This window comes from Rattus norvegicus, chromosome 2 (assembly GCF_021556685.1).
Source record: "Rattus norvegicus strain SHRSP/BbbUtx chromosome 2, alternate assembly SHRSP_T2T, whole genome shotgun sequence".
Taxonomy (NCBI): domain Eukaryota; kingdom Metazoa; phylum Chordata; class Mammalia; order Rodentia; family Muridae; genus Rattus; species Rattus norvegicus.
The window spans coordinates 144,363,903-144,387,617 of record NC_141535.1 but is presented as its reverse complement, the minus strand read 5'-3'; the positions used below and the strand labels follow the sequence as shown (position 1 = coordinate 144,387,617).

General features: G+C 44.8%; 1 protein-coding gene across 2 annotated transcripts in view; it reads left to right on the top strand.

Moving 5' to 3' along the window:
* Positions 1-6,681: 6,681 nt before the first annotated feature.
* Positions 6,682-23,715, top strand: part of Mindy4b (MINDY family member 4B) — a 33,203-nt gene continuing 16,169 nt past the window's right edge. The window contains 7 exon segments of one of the 2 annotated variants that reach the window (NM_001433333.1): positions 6,682-6,918; positions 7,150-7,177; positions 8,768-8,935; positions 16,190-16,309; positions 16,988-17,079; positions 20,387-20,552; positions 21,170-21,235. In NM_001433333.1, the coding sequence (NP_001420262.1) occupies positions 6,854-6,918; positions 7,150-7,177; positions 8,768-8,935; positions 16,190-16,309; positions 16,988-17,079; positions 20,387-20,552; positions 21,170-21,235 (705 nt within the window). In that variant the 5' untranslated portion in view covers positions 6,682-6,853. 2 annotated transcript variants of the gene reach the window in all.

Below are 23,715 nucleotides of genomic sequence, written 5' to 3'. Positions count from 1 at the left end.
GCTTGCTGCACCCCATTTCTTATTGGGCTCATCGGCTAGGCTGCCTCCCTTTCTGATTTTATCAATGTGTAAGGCTTCTGGATCCTAGAATTACTTGCCTGTTGCCTCTGAAGGAGCTTTCTGGATTTCAAAGAAAATAGAACGTTTTTTATGTCCATAAAAGGAGCACAGAGTGCTACAAAACCCAACCACAAACACGTCGGGGCCCACACGAGGCCCTGTGCTCCAGGTCAAGACTCTTCAGGAGAGCTAGGCCGACCTGAGAAATTCGGTAGAATCCACGCTCGTATTAAATAGGAATGTCTCATATTGTCCAACCGGGTAGGTGTTTTGTTTGTTTGCTTTTGTTTTTGTTTTGTTTTGTTTCACTTGCTTAGGCCCAGAGGGATGTTTCTTATGTGAGACTGTCAGAACCTGGACTGGCCAATGGGGAGTGAGGGTGGGGAAGAAGCAGAGACCGAGCTCACAGAGATTTCAGACTGTGGAGACCAGCATGGAAGTCTAACTTTTATTGTTCACTACAAAAATTTATATACAACTTTTCAACCAATAAGAGTGAAGTTCCGTAATCAAGGACCAAACTCTGCATCACACACTGTCCTGCCGAATCTAATTTGCTTTCTCTTGATTCGGTAGAGGAAGGGATCAATCACCCAGGGGGATTTCCATGAAGACAGAGGAAGCAGTCATCGCTCTGGGCTTGGTCCTTTGCCAGGAGCAGCCCACAGCAGGATCTGGGTTCCTTGAGCAGGTGACCAGAGCTCTTCATCTCATTTCTAGGTTCTCTCCCACATCCCCCACATCCCCCACATCCCCCACATCCCCCACATCCCCCACATCCCCCACACCCCCCACACCCCCCACACCCCCCACACCCTCCACACCCCCCACATCCCCCACATCCCCCACATCCCCCACATGAGACTGCCCAGCAGATTCAATAATCTATAAGCTGCTTCCTCATTGCCTCTGAGATGCTGGAGTGGTCCCTAAAACCTGACAAAGAATAATAGCTCAGAGCCCCCCCCCCAAAAAAAAAACCCAACACGGTCAACACGGTCAACACGATGAATCAGGCAGAGCCTTTGTGTCTCAGGTCCACCAGTGTAAACATCACTTGTCTGTCACTGCAAGGTCAAGAAAACAGAACAGACACAAGTTAACACACTAAGAAACAAAAAGAACTGGTGTACTATGGTGCTGGTGATACCAAGTGATAAACGTCACGGCCCACTGCTGCATGTGGTCCGTAGGTTAATGGCTTTGTAGTCAGAGCCAGAGAGATGTGAACAATCGCTTAGGAAAGATGTGTGCAGTTGTCTTCCTCTCCTGTCACTCACTCAGTGAGTGGTGGATTGTCCCTGCTGGGTTTGTTTGTTTGTTTGTTTGTTTGTTTGTTTGACTAATCCTTGTTTTGTTGTTGTTTTGTTTTGTTTTTTTTTTTAAACAGAGTGTTACTATGCAACTGAGGCCAGCCTAGAACTTCGCCACAGCCTCCCAAGTAGTGAGATCAAAATTTAGTGCCTGTGAACCCTTGATCCATGTATATGTTTCTCCCCAGGCCTTCTCTCTTACAGCCCCTCTGTATTCTTGGTAGTCAGAATCAAACCAGATTTTGTCCCGGGCTCTATCTTACCCTTCCCGCCTGGCATGTGGACACCTGGAGGGGAAGCATGAACAAAGGACATTCCTAACTCCCAGCAGCATGCCAGCTGTGCATGGGTACATGGGAGATTGGGAAACACAGCAATTGTTCCAGACGCCATTGTTTCCCACCCGAAAAACAGACTGGGGACCTCCTTATTGACTGCGTTCTGCTTCCCTGAGCGGCTGCACTCAGGGCACCCAAGCATCTAGGCAGACACGCAACCTGGCACATCTTGAAACAGCACCTGTCTGTTATCTAAGTGTCTGTGGGTCAGGAATTTTGGGCACGGCTTAGCGGGATCCCTGTTCAGAGTCTCACAAGCCAGCGGGCCAGGCTGAGTCTCCACCCTTATTTACAAGTTGAGGACTAATTCTGAACTTGATGCAGCTCTTTACAGCAAAGCCCCACTCCCGTCCCCGGGATCCTTGAAGAAGAGACAGTCCTTGCTTGTCCAAACTGCTTTGTCTGATGGCGAATGTGAATGCCTACACCTTACTTAGGGTGGGCCAAGGATTAAAGTCCTTTTGTGGAAGGAATGACCGGGAAAGGAAGCTCACTGGCTAACTGCTTGAGGCCTATCTAGATACCTCATTAGCATGGAGAACTCTAGGTCTTTATGCTAAGTGACTGATTGCCATGATCCTCAGTGGGGTGTGGTGGTGACATGGTCCAAGCAAGAAGAGTTAGGCAGGGAGTTGGTCCCACTCCTACCATTCTCAACTCTGAGATTCACAGGGCTTGTGCTCCCTCCACCTTACCAACTCCTCTATCTGGTGGCACGGTCCACTGTCCCACAGGATATCATGTCAATAAGAATTTGTACTTCACTAACACAAATAGAAATAAAAGTTCCCACTAAGATAGTTGGGCTTTAGGACTTCTAACTGTGGGTGTTGGATCATGTACGATAACACTCGGGTACCAAAGGAAAGCTTGTGGCTATATGGCCATCCTGGTGTTCAGTAAACTGCAGGGGATACTCAACACTGGCATAAGATAGGCTTTGGATCTGGGGATTTGACTTCACTGTCAGTTGATGTGGGAGCTCCAAGCATGTCTGCAACAGGTGAGACTGAACCCTGATGGCAGGTTAAGAGCATGGAATACATTTTTCTGTTTACTACAGTGCTTGGATTGAATCTAGGGTTGAGAATGAACTGTCCAGGTCAGGTGTGTGTATTTGAACACTCGGTCCCCAGCTCATGATTCAGTGTTGTGAATTATGAGACTTTTTGATACTTAGCCTAGCATACAGACAGTAAACAAACCACTGTGAGTGTTTATAGCCTGTCTCTGCTCCCAATCTTCAAATCTGCATTCCCCCTACCAAGATGTCAACAAGCCGTCCCACAAACTTCTGCTACAGAAGATCCAACCAGGTTAGTCCCTATGCCTTCCTACCAAGAAACTATGGTCTGTGTTTGCCAACATGCCTTCTCCAAAAGCTGTCATCCAAAATAAATATTCCCTTCAAGTTGCTTCTGATTGGTATTTGGTTACAGTGAAAAGAAAAGGGCCTGGCACACGGGTAAACTCCTCACTGTTTGAGCTACAACTCCCTCTCCATGTTGACTTTCAACAGTTTCAACCATCTGTAACAGATACCCAAAATTTGACCTACCAGCTCGAAAACAATGGTGTCCAAGAAACCTTGGTAATTTGATGGAATAGGTCACAGAACTCAAAAAGCCTCTTAACTATATTTATTATAAAATATGCAAATAAGCATCGAGATGAAGACATTCATAAGGGGGAGGTCTGGACAGGTCCCAAGGGCAGAAGCCTCTGTCCCCACAGAGGAAGCAATGCCTCCCTTCTAGTGCTTGGACACAATTATCAGCTCCCTAAATCTTATTACTTAGGAATAATTTTACACTGACATTACTGACAGATTGAGCCATTAGCTTTGGTGATGAACTAAATATTCAACCTCTTTTCACTCCACAGAAGTCAGAGGTTTCAGCTGAAAGTTCCAAACTTCCAATCAAAGCTTAGTCTTCCTAGGACTCAGTCTCTACTGTGAATCTGCCAGTTTGTAGGGAAGGATCACATATTTCCTTTGTTTTTCAGGAGTTCCCAAGATTTTAGGAATCAGGTGCAAAAAACCCAACATATATTTTCCATGCATCATACTCGTTTTTCAGGCCTTTCAGATAATCATTGAGACCCACAGCCATTACTAATTTGTGAACGGCCAATTGCTGAGAGACTGAGTCCGTTTCCTCTCTCAGGACTTTGGAGTTCCTGGCCTGTTGCAGACTCTTGCTGCAACTCTGAAAATAATACATGAATAGTAAATAAATAATAAAACCATAAATATAAAAAGTTAAGGGGGAATCTTAACATGTAATGGAGGAGAAAACACTGATTAAAAGTTAGTTTTTTGGCAAGTAACAGTCATTAGGATTCTATTACCTGAGTCAAAGGGAGCATGGGAAACAACGTGGGAGGCTAAACAACTTCTCTACAGTTACATTGTTACAAGAGTAGAGATCTGACCCTGGGCCTGACCCCATAGTCCTCCATAACCAGAGAACAGAAGGAGAATACACCTAGAGAGATGGGATTAGCAGAATTGTGTTAGGAAAGAATATAGCCAGTTCCGTGTCAGAAAGTAAACCTAGAGAAAGTGAATAATGAAGTGTACAGGATTTAACCTGATCCTAAAGAAGTCTTTCCAGAGGCAAGGTTATTTAGACACTAACAAGACTTTCAAAATAAAACCAAGAGCTTCTAAAATTCAGCTTCTCTATTGATGAAATGTCACATGAAAACAAAGGAAAAAAGAAAAAGTTTGGGGTTATTTTGTAAGCTAATGAAAACGCTTGTGCAAGTTCAAGGCTTACAGACTGTGACTTTAAGAACGAACCAAGTAAATGATTGTCGCGACAGTCATGGCTTTCCGAAGGAGCAGAGCAAATCTTGATCCCAGTATGTCCTCACACATTCCACTTCCACACTTGGAATCTACACTCGCTTTTCTCATGATTGGAATTCTATACGTTATATTCAAATTACCCATACTTCTTCATTGCATCAAAAGCAGTGCTGGGGCAGGAACCCTGGGTGACTGTGTGCTCTGGGCTAGGGGAAAAGGTACAAAACATAGAAGAAGGAAACATAGTTCTGTGCCTTCCACTGCCCCAGCCCAGGACCTTGTACTCTTTCCCCTTCACTTTTTTATCCAACCCTTCCATTCTGTGTCTTTTTACCAAATGCACAAAAGACTTGTGGCTCTGCTGGATGTGGCTAAGTCTCCATTAACTCTTGGTATCCAGAATCAGCCCTTTCCACTTGTGAGATCCTTGCCAGCACCTAACTGAAAGGGAAAAGAAAAGTTGGGAAAGTAGTGGAAGTCTGAACAAGGGACGATTGTGAATGATGAGTGTGCTTAAACGGCCATCATCATTGGATTTAACCAAGTCTTGGATTAAGTCTACGGAACTCTTGAGAGATACATGGAGTCTAAACGAGAGGATATACCATGTTCATAGATCAGACATCTTAATAAAGATAATAGCAAACAATTCCTATTTCTTAGATTTTAAAAAAACCACTTATGTACAAAAAGATTGCATAACTTGTCCAAGGCAGTGTGTAGTAGGTGAAGTACGACCCAGAGATAAGCAGCCTAGGCCCAGGGGCTGTGTATTTCTCTTGCTCATGCTCTGTGATAGCCTCATAGTCTTTCCTCTCTGTGCTTCCTGCACTACAGAGGGCAAGGACATCTTGTTCTCCACAGCATCTGCTAGTGACCCTCAGGTGTCTTGGTAACTCTTGTTAACCACTGGGATGTATGTGTCCATCTTCAAAGCATTCTATGCAAGCTAGAGGAAAAATGCCCCAAAACACACAGATTTAATAATGATTTTTAAGAAAAATGACCTTCTTAGCTATTTTTTTCAATTTAAATAATTAAAATGGCAGATCTAGAATTTATTTTTATGCAATTTTCTAAATAGTAATTTTGAGAACATTTCTCATTATATTAGTTAGAACAATAATTATGAAATTTGTTTTCTTTTTTCTTTTTTTGTAGAAGGGGTACCTAATATTAAACACCAACGCCACAAATACAACCGTAAAATTATAAAGAGGAAAACAAAAGACTTTTTTTGAATAAAATTTACAATTAAAAAGGGGCAATAAGAATGGATTTATCCATACCTCTTAGGTTAATAACAGATACTAAATCTGGTAGACAGGACATGTGAGTATGAAATGGTTAACATCACCCAAAATTAGTGAAAGAAACAGTGGTAGGATATTCCAAGGTTGCACTGTGGAAGTCTAAAGCTGCCTGTGTTTTTAGTGCCTTGTTACACTCCAAGGCCATGCATGTACCAATCATCTCTGCCCTGACTACTTTGGTTACAATGAAACTAAGTGATCTCTTTACATGCTAGGATTTTATGGGGCTGATGTCCAGAAATGTCTCCAAAGAAAATAATCTCCTAATGAGGTTGGACTTTAACACTCAGTAGTCAGAAGAAGGCATAAAACGCTTGCTGGTAAGCAGTCGTTTGTCTTTGCAGCAATGGCCAAAGTGGCATGAAAATCTGCATGATCACAATCACTGATAGCGTTTAGTATGCCAATTACTGTAGGTACAGTGCGTTCAGCTACCAGGGAGAGATGTTGTTACTCTTTAGGTCTCTCCTTGAACCAGACCAAATCAGACCAGTCCTGCATCTGTGCCAGGTTTCTGTCCACTAAATTCTCTGTCAGAAATCTGTCTTCCTTCGCCTCTACAAAATATTTTTATGTGATCAGGATGGCTTTGGCCCCAGTGTTAATGTACTTCTGCTCCACAAAGTTTCCCGAAGATACCCTAGCCTAAGGAGCAATCGTCTGCATGGTATCTCATCAATTACATTATCTTGATGATTTAATACAGGTAATTGAAATCCTTTTGTTTGTAAGTCTATCTTGGATTAAACATTCATGGAACCTAGGCAGTGGACAAAAACAAAAAAAATGTCCTGCATCTCTAATGAAAGTTTAATGGACTCGGCTCAGGGCAGCAACAGTGTGGCCTGAGATGTGGGCTGCTGGGTGCTGCCATCAGCCTGTGCTCCAGGCAGCCCTCCCCACACGCAGGTTGCTTCTCCCACCTGAACAGCCTCTTCCTTCCAAGTCCTTGAATTATCTAAATGGATCCAGAGATCTCAGTCGAGGAGCAAAATCCTTTAGAACTGGACTTAAATGAAATTACTAGGGAACTTTTATTTCTTGACCAATGGAGGGGAGTCTTCAGGTAAGAATCACAGGTAAGACCTCATTGTCTCACTTCTCTGACACAGGGATTCTCGGTGCCTACGTAATCAACCTTTATGCTTGCCTAGAGACAAGTTTCCGTTATAGACTTACAACTAAAATGCCTCCCACCTATCTATTTGTTGACAGAGACTTCCCTAGCAAGGCAGGGTCTGGGGAGGTATGCAGATGTAAGGTTGAAACAGACTGAGTAAGGTACTTAATGTTTTCTCTTTCACTTACAGGTTGGGAAGCAGTCATGCAACTCCCCAGGTAATAACTTTCTCAAAGTCAAAAATGGAGAGGGGCTTGTAGCTCAGGCAGTGACGCTCTCTCTAGTTGCTCCTTCTTCGAACAATCACATTAAACAGCATAATTTGCGTTTATTCGACACACACAATGTCACCCAGGTACTGGCATTTATTGGGTGAAAAGGTAACACTAGAAAAGCCACAGAAAAATAATTTTTTCTCATTAATTTCTCTCCCTACTTTTAAGAGCTACTTCCCCCCATCAAGCACGCCATATTGCTATTGCTTTAGGAAGAGTGATATTAGAATAGAAAGATCCTACACTCATAACACAAAGGTTGGGGGTGACAGGTGAATGTGGCCCCTAAAGAAAAGTAGCTTTGAACATAGTTAGCTTTATAGGCTTCTGAAAATTTGTTTGCCCTTGCTGTTTTTAAATAAGGGAAAATAAAATTATATTCGGGTGCTGAAAGGGCATTTTCCAATCTCTCATACAATGTAAAATGAAAGATGTTTGTAATCCACATAGCCTGAGAACGTAAGGAGGTAATGACTTTGAATTTCCAGATGCACTTCAATCGCAGAACCAGTGCAGCACTAAACGTTAAGATCATATTTCCTGGCACTAATGCATGTAATCAAGCAACTGAATTGTTAATATTAGCTTCAATGCTAAGCACCTTCCTCCCAGTAATGTGTGAGCGAAAGCCTTATTTTTTTTTAAATACCCTCTTAGCCATAGTCTAAATTAGAATCAGGGAGATAATGTTTCTACTTTAGTTCTGGAAATATTAAATTTTGATAGTCACCTCGGGGGAGATAGACCACTCAAAAGATAAGACAATTTTTGAAAGGAAGAAGTAAATAAATGTCAAATTCTGGTTTTACATAGGATGGGCAAGCCCACTGGTGTAAATGTGGATTTTTTCCATTTGGGTTAGAAAATTCATCTCCTCCCATCAGCAGTCTGTGCCTCAGATGCTGTGCTCATGCGATAAGAAAGCATCCTCACCTCCAGGAATACAGAAAAACTAAGAAGGCCGAGTCTGCTGTGGTCTAGCTACCCATGGGGAGGTTGTCTTCATAATACTGTATAGGAATGAGCAAACTGAAGGAGGTGATTTTAACTAACGCACAAGCGCCAAAACATCAGTAAAGAAATGTAAAAATAGATTTTTTTTTTGCAAAAGTGGGATGAGTGTTCTGTGTTTCACATTCCCTTGAGGGGAAATATGAAGGATTAATGGGGGTGACCCAATTCTTTGATTGTCCGATTAATAAGATAACAAAGATAACATGGAAAAGATATGACTCAGTCAACACTTATAAAATGTCATCCCCAGACATGGTGACACTTACACTTTATTTTTCTCTAAACATAATTTTAAGTCAAGATCTTGATATCATTAATTATTAATTACATCTTCCCAGTCCCGTAAAATTTTGGAACGTTCCCTTTGACACAGACATTTGGGCCTCGTCAGCTCTTTTACTGCCTTTTATCATGGTTTTAGACATCTTTAAATGTGACACAACGTTTCCTGAACACTGAACACTTTAAGCGAGGACTTCACTAGCTGTTTGCTTTCTTTGGGGGTGACATTTCTTACAGAATCATGATGGCAGCCATAGATTTGCTGAGGAAACTGGAGGTGGATCCAGAATGTCCCCATCCCAAGGACAGAGACAGTTGTCATCCAGTGGTGTCTGTTCTATTCCGAGACTCGCCGTCATCTCTTCAAAACTGCATGGTTTTCCTATCTCCCCAGCAATGGCCACAGTAAGTACAGCTTGTCCATTAAACATGAAGTGAAATGCTATCCTCCCATAGACAGCAAGACGGGGGCATCTGATCTCCTGCCCTGGGACAGTATTGCTGAACATGACACTACAGATGGCTGTTGGGGATAAAAGGAGGATATAATTAAAATGACTTATTTATGGTACTGTGAAGGACACTGATGCTAGCTGTCTTGTCCTCACAGACGCTGTCTTTTTACTCCCTCATCCTGACAGTTTTGTTTGAGGGAGGGCAGGAGGTACATTTTAATGTCTTGTTACTTAACATGCATTAGGACAGACACTCTAAGTAGATAGATAAGTGCTACAAATGTGTTAAAAAAACAATGGAGGTAAGAGAGGGCACTGCTCAGGAGTGGGCAGGAGGGAAAGAGAGAGAAAATTTGCTAGGCTTGGCCTTAGAATGAGGCATTGATCTCAGAAAGGAACAGTTTGGGGAGCTATCAGTTAATATGTAGACTTAAGAAGAACTTGACAAACCAGGCATGGTGGCACACATCTAATGCCAGCACTTAGGAGGCAGAGGCAGGAGGATCTCTGTAAGTCTGAGGCCATAGTGAGTTCAGGACAGCCTGCAGTACATAGAGGGTACCTGTCACAAAAGAAACAAACAAAGCAAAAGCAAAAATTGATATTTGAGGCTCTACAGTGATCTGGAAAGTTTCTGACCTCAGAGACCATTTATTGAATTCAAGTCTTGACCCTGGTGAGAGTGACAGAGCAGAATCCTTCCACAAAATGACAATCAGAATGACACTCAAGCCCCCAAGACAATGTCTCACACTCTCCCATCCTCCAAATGTGTCTGTGCCACATTCTAGAGCCTCAAGGCTTAAGGATGAGAGTTAGCAGTTCCTTCAAAGACATGTGCACCTGGACAGTTGCAAAGACAATTAAAAACTACACAAGTATCTTGGTAAAGACCAGAAGCATCTGCTGTGTAGCCAGACCCACCACATACATGAAGCTGCATGTGTCCTCTCCAGGTCCCACTTGAGACAAATGAGCAGAAACTAAAACCGTCTCTGGAAATGCTACATAGAACTATCATATAAAGTCTTTGTCAGGCTTCTTGGCATCAAGGTGGGGTGTGCTTTTGCATAAGCAGATCTGTCTCCGTCACAGGTTTTTTTTCTTTCCCTGGCTCACAGGAGAACAGGGAGGTAGCAGAGTTCTCATAAGGCCCAAGATGCTCTATTTCACTGATGGCTGTGAATCCTGAATCTTGGCTTGTGCCTTACATCCCCAGTTAGCCATTCTTCTAACTAATGAACCCCAGTGTGTACTCCTGGGAGTCCTATAGGCCTCAAAGGTTATGAAGTCTATGCTTAGCTATAGTTCAGAAGTTAACAGCCAATACAGTGTGTGACCAGTCCAAAACCCAAAATGCTCCAAAACACAAAACATTTTTGAGCATTGACATGGCAAGAGGAAACTTTCTGACTTCATTTTGCAGTCAAAAAGCAGGCATACTAAATGTCATACCAACTACATTTGCCCCTTTGTGTACTGGGCATGAGAATTATATAAACTGTAACTAGCTTTGTATTCATAATTGAGCCCTGTTCCCAAGGTATCTTAACACACAGACACACACACACACACACACACACACACACACACACACACACACGTGAGTGTATAACACATAATATTCCAAATTCTGAAACCCTTGACGTCCCAAGGTGGGTCAATCAGTTTCTATGTGCATTTTACTTGATAAGATAATGTTTTTATATCTGTAAGAAATTTCTATGTGATTTGTATTTTCATTTTTAGTTTATATCTCTGAAAGACCACCTTTTGTGTGAAAAGGGGAGAAAATTGTGATTCTATATTGACATTTGCCTGCAAATAAGCAGGTAGATTCCACAAGGCTTCCTAGGCCACCCAGGAGGTGGGGGATGAGCAAGGAGACTAATGGGGAGAAAGCCTTTTTACATTTTGTACTCTGGCTTTTGAGCCACACAACGTACTGTCTATTTTTAAAAATACACACAAATTTTAAAAATAAAAAAAGCACTCGCAGATGTTTGAAAGCCTAGTGTTGGGGAGGCAGGAGAGCCCATGTCTGAAAGCTCCTTTAACCAACAATCACACACAGAGGCCAGGGGAGCTCTCCCCACCTTCCCCAAGGCGGTTCTCTCCCTTTGGAAAAGGCTGTAAAACAAAAGATTCAGACCAGCACAGTGGAAACAGAGTTGATGGAGTGTTAAGGAAGTCCCAGAAGTAGAGAGAATTGATTTTTCTTTAAAAAATGAATTTGGACTTATTCCCATTATGTGGCCCAGATGCTAGCATGTCCCTGAATTACAGCGGCATTCATTAAACACGCCTTGGGACTTCAAAGGGCCTTTGGGATTCCGAACGCGCACCTGTTGTAGGGAGGAGTCTTGGAAGCTTGACCGGTTCTAATCAGCATTTGGACAGGGCAGCCTCCTGGCAAATTGTCAGAGCCTCTGACTCAAAACCTTTACTGAGTGTCTCGTGTGCCTCTACAGCTCTTGATTCATGATGCCTTCTGACAGGGCACAGGCTGTCCCTTTGCTGGGAATCCCCTCAGGAAGTGGGGGGTTGGGTCCAGCAACACCCCACCCCCCAGGCTCTATCCTCATCTCTCCCGTTTTATACTGTTGCCTTTTGTCTCAGACTAGAGCATTTTTTCCTGTCTGACTCCCATAGCAGGCTTGGTGGACGGAATGAGCTAACAGCCCCCAATGAAACGGGGTCAGAGTATGACCACTGGGCTCTTAGCCAGTCCTGTCCAATAGCCTTCCATCCCTTCAGTCCCAGATCCCCATCTGCTTCTACTTCCAGACCCCTCTCCCACACCTAGCCTGGAACACATTCTGGTGACCACTTATTAGCAACCAATAAGCAAACCCCTGATAAAGCTATAAAACCCCTGATAAATATCATAAAAATGTGATAGAGAAAAACATGGACTCTGCTATAGGGACAGCATGTGTGCTTTTTTGGTATAAGGAGGCAGAGGCTGGTGCACCAGCCTGAGGTCTAGTTCATCAACAGGCCTCGGCGGAGGTTATTAATTCTCTCTCTGCACATCACTCTGAGGCATCTTAGGGCCCACTAGTGAGATCTGCTATAACCTGTTTTCCCCCTTGAACTTGAACTGTTGGGTTTCTATAAACAGGGCACCCCCTATTAATAGGGAAGCCTTTAGCCTGGCTTCTGCAGCATTTGAGCAATGGGGACCCCTAAGATGAGACTCGTAGGGAGGGGAGAAAAGTCAGGAAGGGGCGAGGATGCTCCTTTTTCTAGCTTAAGACCCACTGCCTCCCATCTAGAGGTCCTAAATTATGACCCTGCTTGTGTTGTGTTATGGGGAGCCCACCAGAGATGACCACTCAGACATAGTTTAGAGTCAATTGAAAGTCTTATTTCAGCCAGCTGGGACCACACCCAGGTACTTGGGGATCTAGGTGTGACCTCAGGGGACCAGAGCACAGGGATTTAAAGGCAAAGCCCACATCCTGGCATTTTGCTCAGCAGCTTCAGGAGTGGGGCGGGGAGCTTTGCAGAAGCTAAGAGGTTAGGAGGTTCCACACACACAGGCTAAGATACGTTCACTGCACAGCTTGACCTTTAGTTTCTAGAATAGAGTTGGCGATTCTCCACCAAGGAGATCAGATCCTAGTTAGACCGGAAATGGCCTCCGCAAGCATACAAAATGGAGGGATTTTTGCATTGTCTTGCCTGTCACAATCGCTTGCCCACATGCTTGTAAAGAGCCCTGTATTTATAACAAATGCCCACTTCCCTGGTTCCATGCTTGTGATGACGATTGTGACGATGACAGTGATCATCATTCACACAGGTGCCACACATTCCTTGCCTCAAACAGGTAAGGAACATATCAAACATCGTGAGGACTATGATCGAGCACCTGCTTGAATGTGTGTGCTACAAATACTAGAAAACTAGTGAACGAAGATAGAAATGCAATTGCTATGCTTGGCCCAGGGAGAGGCACTATTAGGAAGTGTGGCCTTGTTGGAGGAAGTGTGTCATGGTGGGGGTGGGCTTCGAGCTCCCTCCTCCCAGCTACCTGAAAACAACCTGCTCATGGCTTCCTTTCAATGAAGATGTAGAACTCTCAGCTCCTCCTATACCATGGCTGCCTGGACACTGCCATACTCCTGCCTTGATGATAATGGACTGGACCTCTGACCTTTAAGCCAGCCCCAATTAAATGTTGTCCTTTATTAGAGTTGTCCTGGTCATGGCGTCTGTTCACAGCAATGGAAACCCTATCTAAGACAACCCTAAACTATGCTTTATTGTGTTGAGTAATAAGAGCCATTCAGATCGGCTTTTACAGCCATTTGCATCTGGTTCCCAGGAAGCACAACCCACAGATATCATTAGGTGTGTGTCATATTAATTTTATCATAAATTATATCTGATATGAAAATTAACACTATGCACGTAGGATTGGCCGTCTTTGTTACACTGGCTAGGGCACCTCCAGCTCTAGAGAGGTCCTCAGAGGTGCAACCGGAGGGTTAGGCCAAGCTGAAGGTGGCAACTAGCAATAGCAACAGGAAGTCTGCTCGGGCTTACACTTTTTAAGTTGAATTTGAACCAAAAGCCTTCTCAGTCTTAATTTTTCATGTTCATGCATGGCTGTTTCTCCCCCTTTCTTGCTGATCTCTGGTATTGTCCTGTCTGTGTTGGGACTTTCTCCCACACAAGGTAGACAATTGCATACTGACAGGCAAGGATGGTGACATTCTGCATTTACCCAACACTCATGTTTCCCAAGCCCCCATCCGTCCTTCTCCATCCTCAACAGGCATGGTGTGGAATGAGAACAGCTGCCCTGCTTCTCAGTGTGGAAAGAACAGTTACATGGTCAGTAAGGTCAGAGTGAGTCAGAGCATCTCCGGCCTTGGGTTGGAAGCTGCCAATTCCACAGGTGTGAGGAGAACTATGGCCCAAACCATGGCCAAATTAATTAAAGCAAGCAATTAGTTAGAGCAAGCTTTTTAAAATCTATATACTCAGGCTATCTGTCCCTAACTCAGGCAGCATTCAAGAGATCAGCATTGGGCATAGATAAGATATAGTCCAGGAGCAGGGGGTTTCCACATGGTAGATTTGGGAGACAAATATGTGGAGTTGCAGAAGCAGAATGTATAAGTATAGCAAGTTGGTCATAACGACCTTCCGAAACAAAGACATGCTTGCAAAATGGTCATAACAACAGGTCGTCATAATAACCTTCGAAGCAGACATGACAGCCATTCCTGGATCAGGTAGCACAGAACCATTCGGAGGTAAGGTTACAGGTGGTACATAGCCCAATCCTTGAGAAAGAGAGGTTCAACCACAAACAGAAACTAACCTCGTTTGTTATTGCTATAAGATGGCATTTAAGCCATCACGGGGGCAGGATTATCAAAGTCTATCTTCTGGGCTATTCAAACTCTGCAGCTGGGAAGATGCTTCTCGTTAGTTTGCCATGCTCCTCCTGTGTACACCGTGGGCCAACAGCCTCTGTGTGTGCCCCTGTGTTTTATCTCCAGCCTCTGGGCATGCTTCTGCCTTTCCTTGCCATGCCTTTGCCCCAAGACCTAGCTCAGAGAGTTTCTCGACTACTCAGCTCTGGCTGCCAAGGAAATGCACACACTTCTAGTCTTTATAAAGATAAACGTTCCTCGAATGTGGACACATAGATGGAGGGGAATCACTGCAGCTGTGAAAATAGGATGGCAAGGGGACGAGCATACTCAGTTCTCCTCAATCTCCTGCAACCCCAAGGGACCTGCTCTGCCCAAAGGTAGGAAAGGGTATCATGGCTCTGGATCAGCTGGGCTCTAGAGCCTGTTGCTGTTCTGTAACTGACTCCCAGCATCTCGGCACGATGTTTAAAGCTCTCTGGGATTGGCCCCCGCGTTTCCCATCTTCAGTGTCCACCCTTTGTGTCACCCTTTGCCCTTCTCCCCAATCTCTCACTGACCCATCCCAGGACACCCTTGACATAAGGCTGTTTTCCTCTCTGCTCAGACTCTGTCCCAGACTGTGGGTGAGTATCTCTGGCCCTAGTGATGTGACATTTAAGAACATACTACAGAGCTGTGACCTTGGAGGAAGTTATCCCCTTCTCCAGTCCAGCACGCCAGGGGAATCGACTGGCAAGGGACTGGCTGTACGCAGTCACTCTTCTTCAAAACCTTTCACCTCTCTGATTAATGACGAAAAGAGGGACACCGCAGCAGTCTCTAGTTATGATCCTTAACGCTGTTCAACTCCTACTTTATTTCACTGATGACACATGACAAGTCATTTTGCTTTCCACTGGCAGAAGTGGTATAAAGTATCCATTCAATATAATCATCTATTAAATTATAAATAATTTATAAATTAATTATAAATTTATCAATTATATTAATTTTAATTATTAGTTATAGATATTATTATAAAATATTAATTGAGCAGTGATTTTTTTTACAGAAAACAAGGCAAAAGAAAACATGACGATGGAAAGTATAGAGTCAAAGTGGAGGACACATTAGAGGAATGCGGTGCAGCAACCCATTGTTTCTGCTAGCTTGGGGGCTACAAGTGCCTCCCTTCTCTGCCTTCAGTCCCGCAATCTAGATAAAAGGAAGACACTAAGCATCTTAGTTTCTTTTATTAAGTTTGGCTGATAACATCAGAGGGTTTTATTCTATCTTGGTAGGGACATCAAGCCAGAACAAAATAGTAAAGAAGCGAGGACCATGATAAAATACCCTGACAGAAACAACTCAAGGAGAAATTCCCTCATAGATCTTACTGTGCCAAAAGTATCCAGGAAAACATCTAAGATCCTTGGTGAATATCACTGAATCACTTACTATTGTGACAGAAATATGGGGTCATGTCTGTTTAATCTACTTCCTTCGGTCAAGAGAGAAAAAAAATCTCAAAGATTGAAGAAGTAGGCATCACAGCGTCTTGGATGTTGGGGTAAGAGGAAAAAAATCAGAGCAGTGGCAGTGGGAGGAGACACAGAGACAAACTAAATTTTCAGGGCAGTGGCCTAAGAGAACCTGATGTGAGAGTTTTGCCCAGGACTTTATGCAATGAAATCTGGAACTCAAGTCTGAGGCCAATCTGAACAAAGATGAGAAGAAGGCTGGATGCTTTCGCCAAGAGGGGCATGCCCAGGAGGTACTGTCTCCAGCTAAATCAATTACTTCACAGTGCTTTTCACCCCCTTTTTCAGATGTTGCAAAGAAGCCTCTTTGGAAATACGAACCAAGTCCTCGGCAGTGACTGGAGAAAGGCACATTTCAAGTTCCATGATCCCTTCTCTGATCTGGCTTTTGCTTTACAAGTCGAAAAGGTGAAAGCAGGTTCAGTCATTTCCAGCTTCTAATCCCATGCTGATCTGTGTTTCTTGGTGGATGCATGTGCCAATCAAATGTAGAGATGAATGTGTAACTGTAAATGATAAAAGACTGTAAAGTTACCAAAGATTATTAGACTCCAACAACGTCCACATGTCTTACTCCTCCAACCCATCTAAGCTCTCACATGGTTTCTCTACAAGTTCCAAGGCCCCATAAAGATTCCCAAGGCAGAAGGAAATCTGCACACTCTTTCTGGCTTGTTTAGAATATCAGTAACCCATGTCAGAATTTACTAGCCACACCTAAATTTCAGGAGCTAGCCAATGGTTTCCCGTCTACTTCCAAGGTAAAAGTGTGGTATGAAGCAGGGCACAGTGGTGGAAGAGGGAGAGGACCTCGATTCCCCAGGCACTAGGCTGAGAGCATCACAGAAAGCTAGTCATTATGGAGTCTACCTTGGTGATGGGACCCAGCCACAGCCCTTAGAGGAGGTGACACAGAAGAGTAGGGTCCCTTTGCTAGGACACACCAGGAAGGGAAGGCTACAGAGAAGCACAAACAGCCACATGCAGTTCGAAGATCTACTTCCAGGACCGCTGGCCCTGAGGTTCCACTGGAATGTAAAGCCCAGCTCCAGCCTTCCTACCCCACTGCTCTTTTTACCCACTCAGGGAGGTGCCCAGAGCATTCAGATGGCTGTTCAAGGATCTATCATCAAATATTTACTGTTCGCAAGAGAGGGGAAAGACTGCAGCCTTCACAGGTAAGAGGACTGTGCTTAGCACTTAAAAGAGTGGTCCAAGGACCTAGAATCTTTATATGCTAACCCATAACAGTGAAATTCTCAGGTTGCTTCGGGAAGGATTTTTGCCCCTTATGACAGAAATTGCTTAGGTTCTCCCAGAGGGCTGGGTTACACTGGGGAGGGTTTTCATGTCTGATGTCGCAGTCAATGTTTGCCTGCAAAATGAGCTTGGCAGAGTCCATGTTCTCCTGCAGACCACCTGCTGAGCCAAGTGGAGATACCAGGTTTCAGACATGCTCATTTCCCCATCATTGTATAGGAAGATCCAACCCAACAAACATCTCAAGGAGACTCAAGCAGTGATGAAAAATCTGTGCTGACATAGGACAATGAATTGTACTTAGCTCTCTGTTAAAGAATCAGCTTAAACATCATTTCATTTATTCTTAGAAACTAACAAACCTCTCTTGTGACCCCTACCTTACATATTTAAAAAACAAAAATAAAAATCAGCAGTAGGCGTGTATCTCCAGCAAGATAAGTTATCACCCCAAACAAGAGATCAAGGTATAATATAGTCTATGATCCTGAATAGGTCTGTTCAGAGGCAGAAGAGCCTAGGATGGAAGTTTATTCTGCAAGTGATTTATTTTTTTTTATTAACTTGGGTATTTCTTATATACATTTCAAGTGTTATTCCCTTTCCCGGTTTCCGGGCAAACATCCCCCTCCCCCCTCCCCTTCCTTATGGGTGTTCCCTTCCCAACCCTCCCCCCATTGCCGCCCTCCCCCCATAGTCTAGTTCACTGGGGGTTCAGTCTTAGCAGGACCCAGGGCTTCCCCTTCCACTGGTGCTCTTACTAGGATATTCATTGCTACCTATGAGGTCAGAGTCCAGGGTCAGTCCATGTATAGTCCTTAGGTAGTGGCTTAGTCCCTGGAAGCTCTGGTTGCTTGGCATTGTTGTACTTTTGGGGTCTCGAGCCCCTTCAAGCTCTTCCAGTTCTTTCTCTGATTCCTTCAACGGGGGACCTATTCTCAGTTCAGTGGTTCTGCAAGTGATTTATAAGGGGGTGACCTCAGGAGACATCTCTAGGAGGGCGAGGGGGCAAGGAAATGGAGGAGATGCTTGTAAGGAGGGCAGTGGTCTCCAGACATGTGAGGGACAGTCTAAGGGCAACCAGGGAACATGCTTTGCTCTTCAGTCTGTCCACCTTCAATTGAGAGGCCAGGTTTCTGTACCTCCCACCCCAGCCAGTCATTGGCTATGAGCCATCCAAAGAGAAATATATTATTCTTCGTCATTTCTGGGCAAAGTGACTCAACTCCATTAGGAAATTTGAAAAGCTGGAGTCACAGGGAGCAGAACCCAAAGTAGATGGTAGACACGCCCTCCATGTGAGAACAAGAGGTCATGCACACGCCCTCCATGTGAGAACAAGAGGTCATGCACACGCCCTCCATGTGAGAACAAGAGATCATGCACACGCCCTCCATGTGAGAACAAGAGGTCATGCACACGCCCTCCATGTGAGAACAGGAGATCATGCACACGCCCTCCATGTGAGAACAGGAGATCATGCACACGCCCTCCACGTGAGAACAGGAGGTCATGCACACGCCCTCCATGTGAGAACAAGAGGTCATGCACACGCCCTCCATGTGAGAACAGGAGATCATGCACACGCCCTCCACGTGAGAACAGGAGGTCATGCACACGCCCTCCATGTGAGAACAGGAGGTCATGCACACGCCCTCCATGTGAGAACAGGAGGTCATGCACACGCCCTCCATGTGAGAACAGGAGATCATGCACACGCCCTCCATGTGAGAACAGGAGGTCATGCACACGCCCTCCATGTGAGAACAAGAGATCATGCACACGCCCTCCATGTGAGAACAAGAGATCATGCACACGCCCTCCATGTGAGAACAAGAGGTCATGCACACGCCCTCCATGTGAGAACAAGAGGTCATGCACACGCCCTCCATGTGAGAACAGGAGATCATGCACACGCCCTCCATGTGAGAACAGGAGATCATGCACACGCCCTCCATGTGAGAACAGGAGGTCATGCACACGCCCTCCATGTGAGAACAGGAGGTCATGCACACGCCCTCCATGTGAGAACAGGAGATCATGCACACGCCCTCCATGTGAGAACAGGAGATCATGCACACGCCCTCCATGTGAGAACAGGAGGTCATGCACACGCCCTCCACGTGAGAACAGGAGATCATGCACACGCCCTCCATGTGAGAACAGGAGGTCATGCACACGCCCTCCATGTGAGAACAGGAGATCATGCACACGCCCTCCATGTGAGAACAGGAGGTCATGCACACGCCCTCCACGTGAGAACAGGAGATCATGCACACGCCCTCCATGTGAGAACAGGAGATCATGCACACGCCCTCCATGTGAGAACAAGAGGTCATGCACACGCCCTCCATGTGAGAACAGGAGGTCATGCACACGCCCTCCATGTGAGAACAAAGGACACATGCATAAGCACACAGCCTAACACATGGCCCAGGCTAGCCTACAGCTGGAGCTTTGTAGTTCTTCTGTCCCATCCAAGTGCTAGACAGACTGTACAAATAACTGATAGCCTCTGCTGATGTTTCTTTGTGAAAAGCACATGTTATATTTTGAAAAACCAAGCAGAGGGAAGATTGTTCCCACTTTCCAGAGCAGTCGGAGGCCCTCAGGACACTGGGTTCAGTGCAAAGAGCAGAGACTTAGTATCTAGATGGCCTGAGTGTGGACCAGAGATCTCCCATTTTAAAGATGAGAGTCCAGAGCAACTACTCTGTATCTCACTCTCCCCTTAACCCTAAAATGGGGACAATCCTCGTATTGCCGTAGAGCAAGTCTGTGGATTACCTGAGGTGACGTGTGCACAGTGCTGACTGCCGTGAGTGGTGGCTAAGGGGGAGCCGAAGCTCCTTCTTCGTAGGTGTGCTCAGGTGGAAACTGAAGAGAGTTGTGCCTGAGGGAGTGAAACATGCAGTGTGAAATGAACGTCTGTGAGACAAAACTGCAGCGATTATTTCAGATCGTACTTGGAAAAAAAATGGCCATATTGGTTGGCAACAAGTTCAGGGTGACCCACTTTGGAGTTCAGAGACAGAGGACACAGGTGTGCATAGGACAAGATAGATGCTGCTGTGAGGTCTGTAGTTACAATCCAAGCAGAGAGCTCAGACTGACCCGCAACACCCTCGCGTGGCAGGCTGAGAGGGAAGCCAGGAGGCTATCGCCCACACTCAGAAAAGGACACAAACAGGAGAGGAGCTCATTCCCTCACTGCCTGCATTGCAGCTTATGTAACCTGAGCCAGCGTGAACAGGAGCGAGCCCTAGCTGCTGTGTTAGCTGGCATCCTGTGGGCTGCAGGCACAGCTCAGAAAGCCATCGTCTGCTTTGTCACCAAAGACATCCATAGCACTTCAACTCTCGACTGCTCCAGAGACAATTTCATTGAGAGGGTAAGTGCGCTCCAGCCATTGTGTTGGCTAAAGAGCCAGTGACGCTTGAGTGTGATCATGGTCACGGAAGCACAGCCCCCACTGAGGACCTGAATCAGCCAGCCATACCTTCTTCAGAGGGTGCAAGCACCAACGGGCCGTAAGGGATTGGGGCAGTGAAAATGAAGAATGTCTCCTAAAGTTCCCTTTAATTGAGAATATGCTGCACTTAAGCTGGTAGGCTTCGGTGTGTTCTAGTGGTAACAAGTGCTGCTAAGCCTTGGGTTTGATATGCTCCACCAAAAAAAGGAAAAGAAAAAAGAAAAAAATCCATATATCAAGTCAACATTAACTGTATTTCTCTATCTGTTATCATAAGGATAGCTAAACTCTATCAGGGGAAATCTGCTTATGGCCTTGTTATTTGTTATTTAAAACTGGGGAATGTGGCAGGGATGCTGTCGCCACCCTGCTTTACCGTGTGTGCTTCACGTGGCCTTGTGCTGGATGTCAGTTTTTAGCAATGTGATCTCTGTAATGAAACAAAACCTCCCTTTAGGTAATAACCGTGAAACGATCTCTCTTCGAGGTGCCTTTCATCTTCCTTTGCATTTTTATCTTCAATTCCCCATCTATAGCTGCAGCTGTTTGAATTCTCAGAGAAAGAAGCCACTGAGAAATTCGTCTATGATCATTTACAGCGTGTAAGTGTCTAAATGTTGAGATAATTCCTTTCTGTGGAACTGATCTTAGGGAGATCTTCATTCTTCTATGAAGCACATTTCTAATGGTTCTTGTTAAGGAAACCAGGTCATTTTTTGAAGGCTGAGGAAGGGCGGAATAAGAGACAGAGGAGCCTGCCTCTCCCTCCTCACAGCCAAGAAAGAGGCCAGATCACAGAGATGCCATTCATGGACGCCTCCTTTTCTTCAGCTAATCAATCCCAGAGAATAGCACCTTTCAGTCCTTATATCAGGACTTCTTCTGAGGGAAGAAAAATGTTAAAGCAGGCTTACCTCATCTATTGAATAATAACAAAAATGGAGGAAAACGAAGTTGTCTGCAAGACAGACGGGTAACATTGACTTCGAGTAAGTGACTTAGGACCTTGCAAAGGTTACTTACTTCCCTTCACCTCTTCTAACGGACCTTCCACACAGTGCTTCTTCTCCGCCCTGAGTAACAAGGGAACAAAGGAGTGGATAATAGCAATAGAGGAATAGAAGGGGCTCTTGCTTTTTAACATTCTTCTTTCTATAGAGGAAAGGAAAGTGAACCAAGATTTTTCTGAAAATTAGAAACTTACATCTTGAGTAAAGGATAACTAGTAGAGCAACCATGACGCTGTAAGCTGCAGGGTTTATGGGCAAAAGTGTGATTTATAAAACTCATTGCAAAGACAACAGAGGCAGAGAACTTAGGCATGGGTACATAGCACACACGTAGATGATCCTGCTTAAACTAATATAGACAGAGTTTTGGTCAGAGGATCTAAGCTGAGGTTGCAAACATGTTTCCCAGTCAAAAACTAAGAATTGGGCAGGACTGAGTAGAAAACCCATAAGCCCATGAAGACTGTATTGTTGGTAGATAGGCATGAGGGTCACCCAAGTCAAGCCAACCCAAGCTGTCTATCATGGTAACCCCACAAAGGAGGAACAGGCAGCCTTTCTTGAGTGACAAAGAGAAACCCCTCAGGCAAGGCTGCCTTAACTAAATCCCACTTACTACCAATTACATCTGTCCCGCATTCCGTTTTATTTAGACAGAGACATCAGCATAGAGATTTGGGGCCTACCTGTCCGCAGGAGGACCACTGTTGTCAGTTGAACTGCCCACCTCACTCCCGCCAAGTGAAATGTTAAGGTCCTAGGTACCTTCCCTCTAGCCTGAAAACACGCAGATTAAAGTTTCTAGGAGTGTGACTTTATTTGAAGTTGGGTCTCTAAGGGTGCATTTAAGTTCTGAAAAGGTCACACGGGATCAGAGTGAGCTGGAACCCAATGGCTGGTATTTAGTAAGAGGGAAAATTTTCAAACAGCTTCATGGGATGAGCTCCATGAGAGACAGCAGAGGCAGAGAGATGTCTGGGTAATGGTCCTGCAACCCAACAAATGCCAATGATGTCAGCAAGCAATGTATGAAGATTGAGGGAAGGCCCTAGGAAAGGCCTTCGTAGAGAGCACTGCCCTACTCTCAACTTTGCTTTCAAACTCCCACTTTCCAGACCTATTAGGATATGAATTCCTACTACTTTAGGACATTGGATTTTCTGACGCAGTGTGACAGCAACCCTGGGGAATCAGTACACGGTGTCACACGAGCTGAGCATAAGCCAGCACAGTGTCACAGCTCTGCACATCTGAATCTGCACATGCCAAAAATAACTGGGAAACTTCTTGCCCGGATGGTGGAATCTGAATTTGTCCCAGCAAAGGTGGTGGCAGCACTGAGCTCACATTCCTTTACGTCTTCAGTTAACTGACAGGCTGCTAATCCCAAGGGGTAAATAAACTATGCCATGATGAAGGAGAGTCAGAGCTGATAAAAAGGAGGTGTCCGAGTGACTCTGGATCCTGAGATGGGGGATGACTCCGGATTGTACTGGTGGGCCTAATTAACCACAGTTAGTTAGGTTAGCCTAATTAACCAATACAAATGAAGAGGAGGAGTTAGAGCTAGAGAGGTGTAAAGATAGAGAAAAGACGAGGTGGTGGGTCATGAGTAAGACAGGAGGACAGATTTAAAGTTGGAAAAAGCCGATCTCCATTAGAACCCAGATTAGTAGTCAGGTTAGTAGTGTCCATTAAAACCCATGCTGAACTTGAAGCTCTAGATACTCAGTGTTGTCCTCAGCCAGCAAGTCAATGGTATTGTTGTAGCAGCAATCAGGTAACTAATACACAACAGCGTTCCAGTTAGCCTCAATCCCTACCCTGCCCGTTTCTCTTACACCCTGGAGAATACTTATTCGAATTCCTGTCTGCCTCCTATGCCACTGAAACCTGTTCTCAGGTCTGAGGGTTCTGTGCTTTGCCAGGCTATAGACAGACATGTAGGCACACTAATCCATGAAGAAAAAAAAAAGTTTGTCTTGATAAAAATCTTCCTGCTGCCATACCTTCAAATGAGGCTTTAGCCAACAAAGAGACTACTTTGCAGTGAGAATAGTGACAGAAAGCTA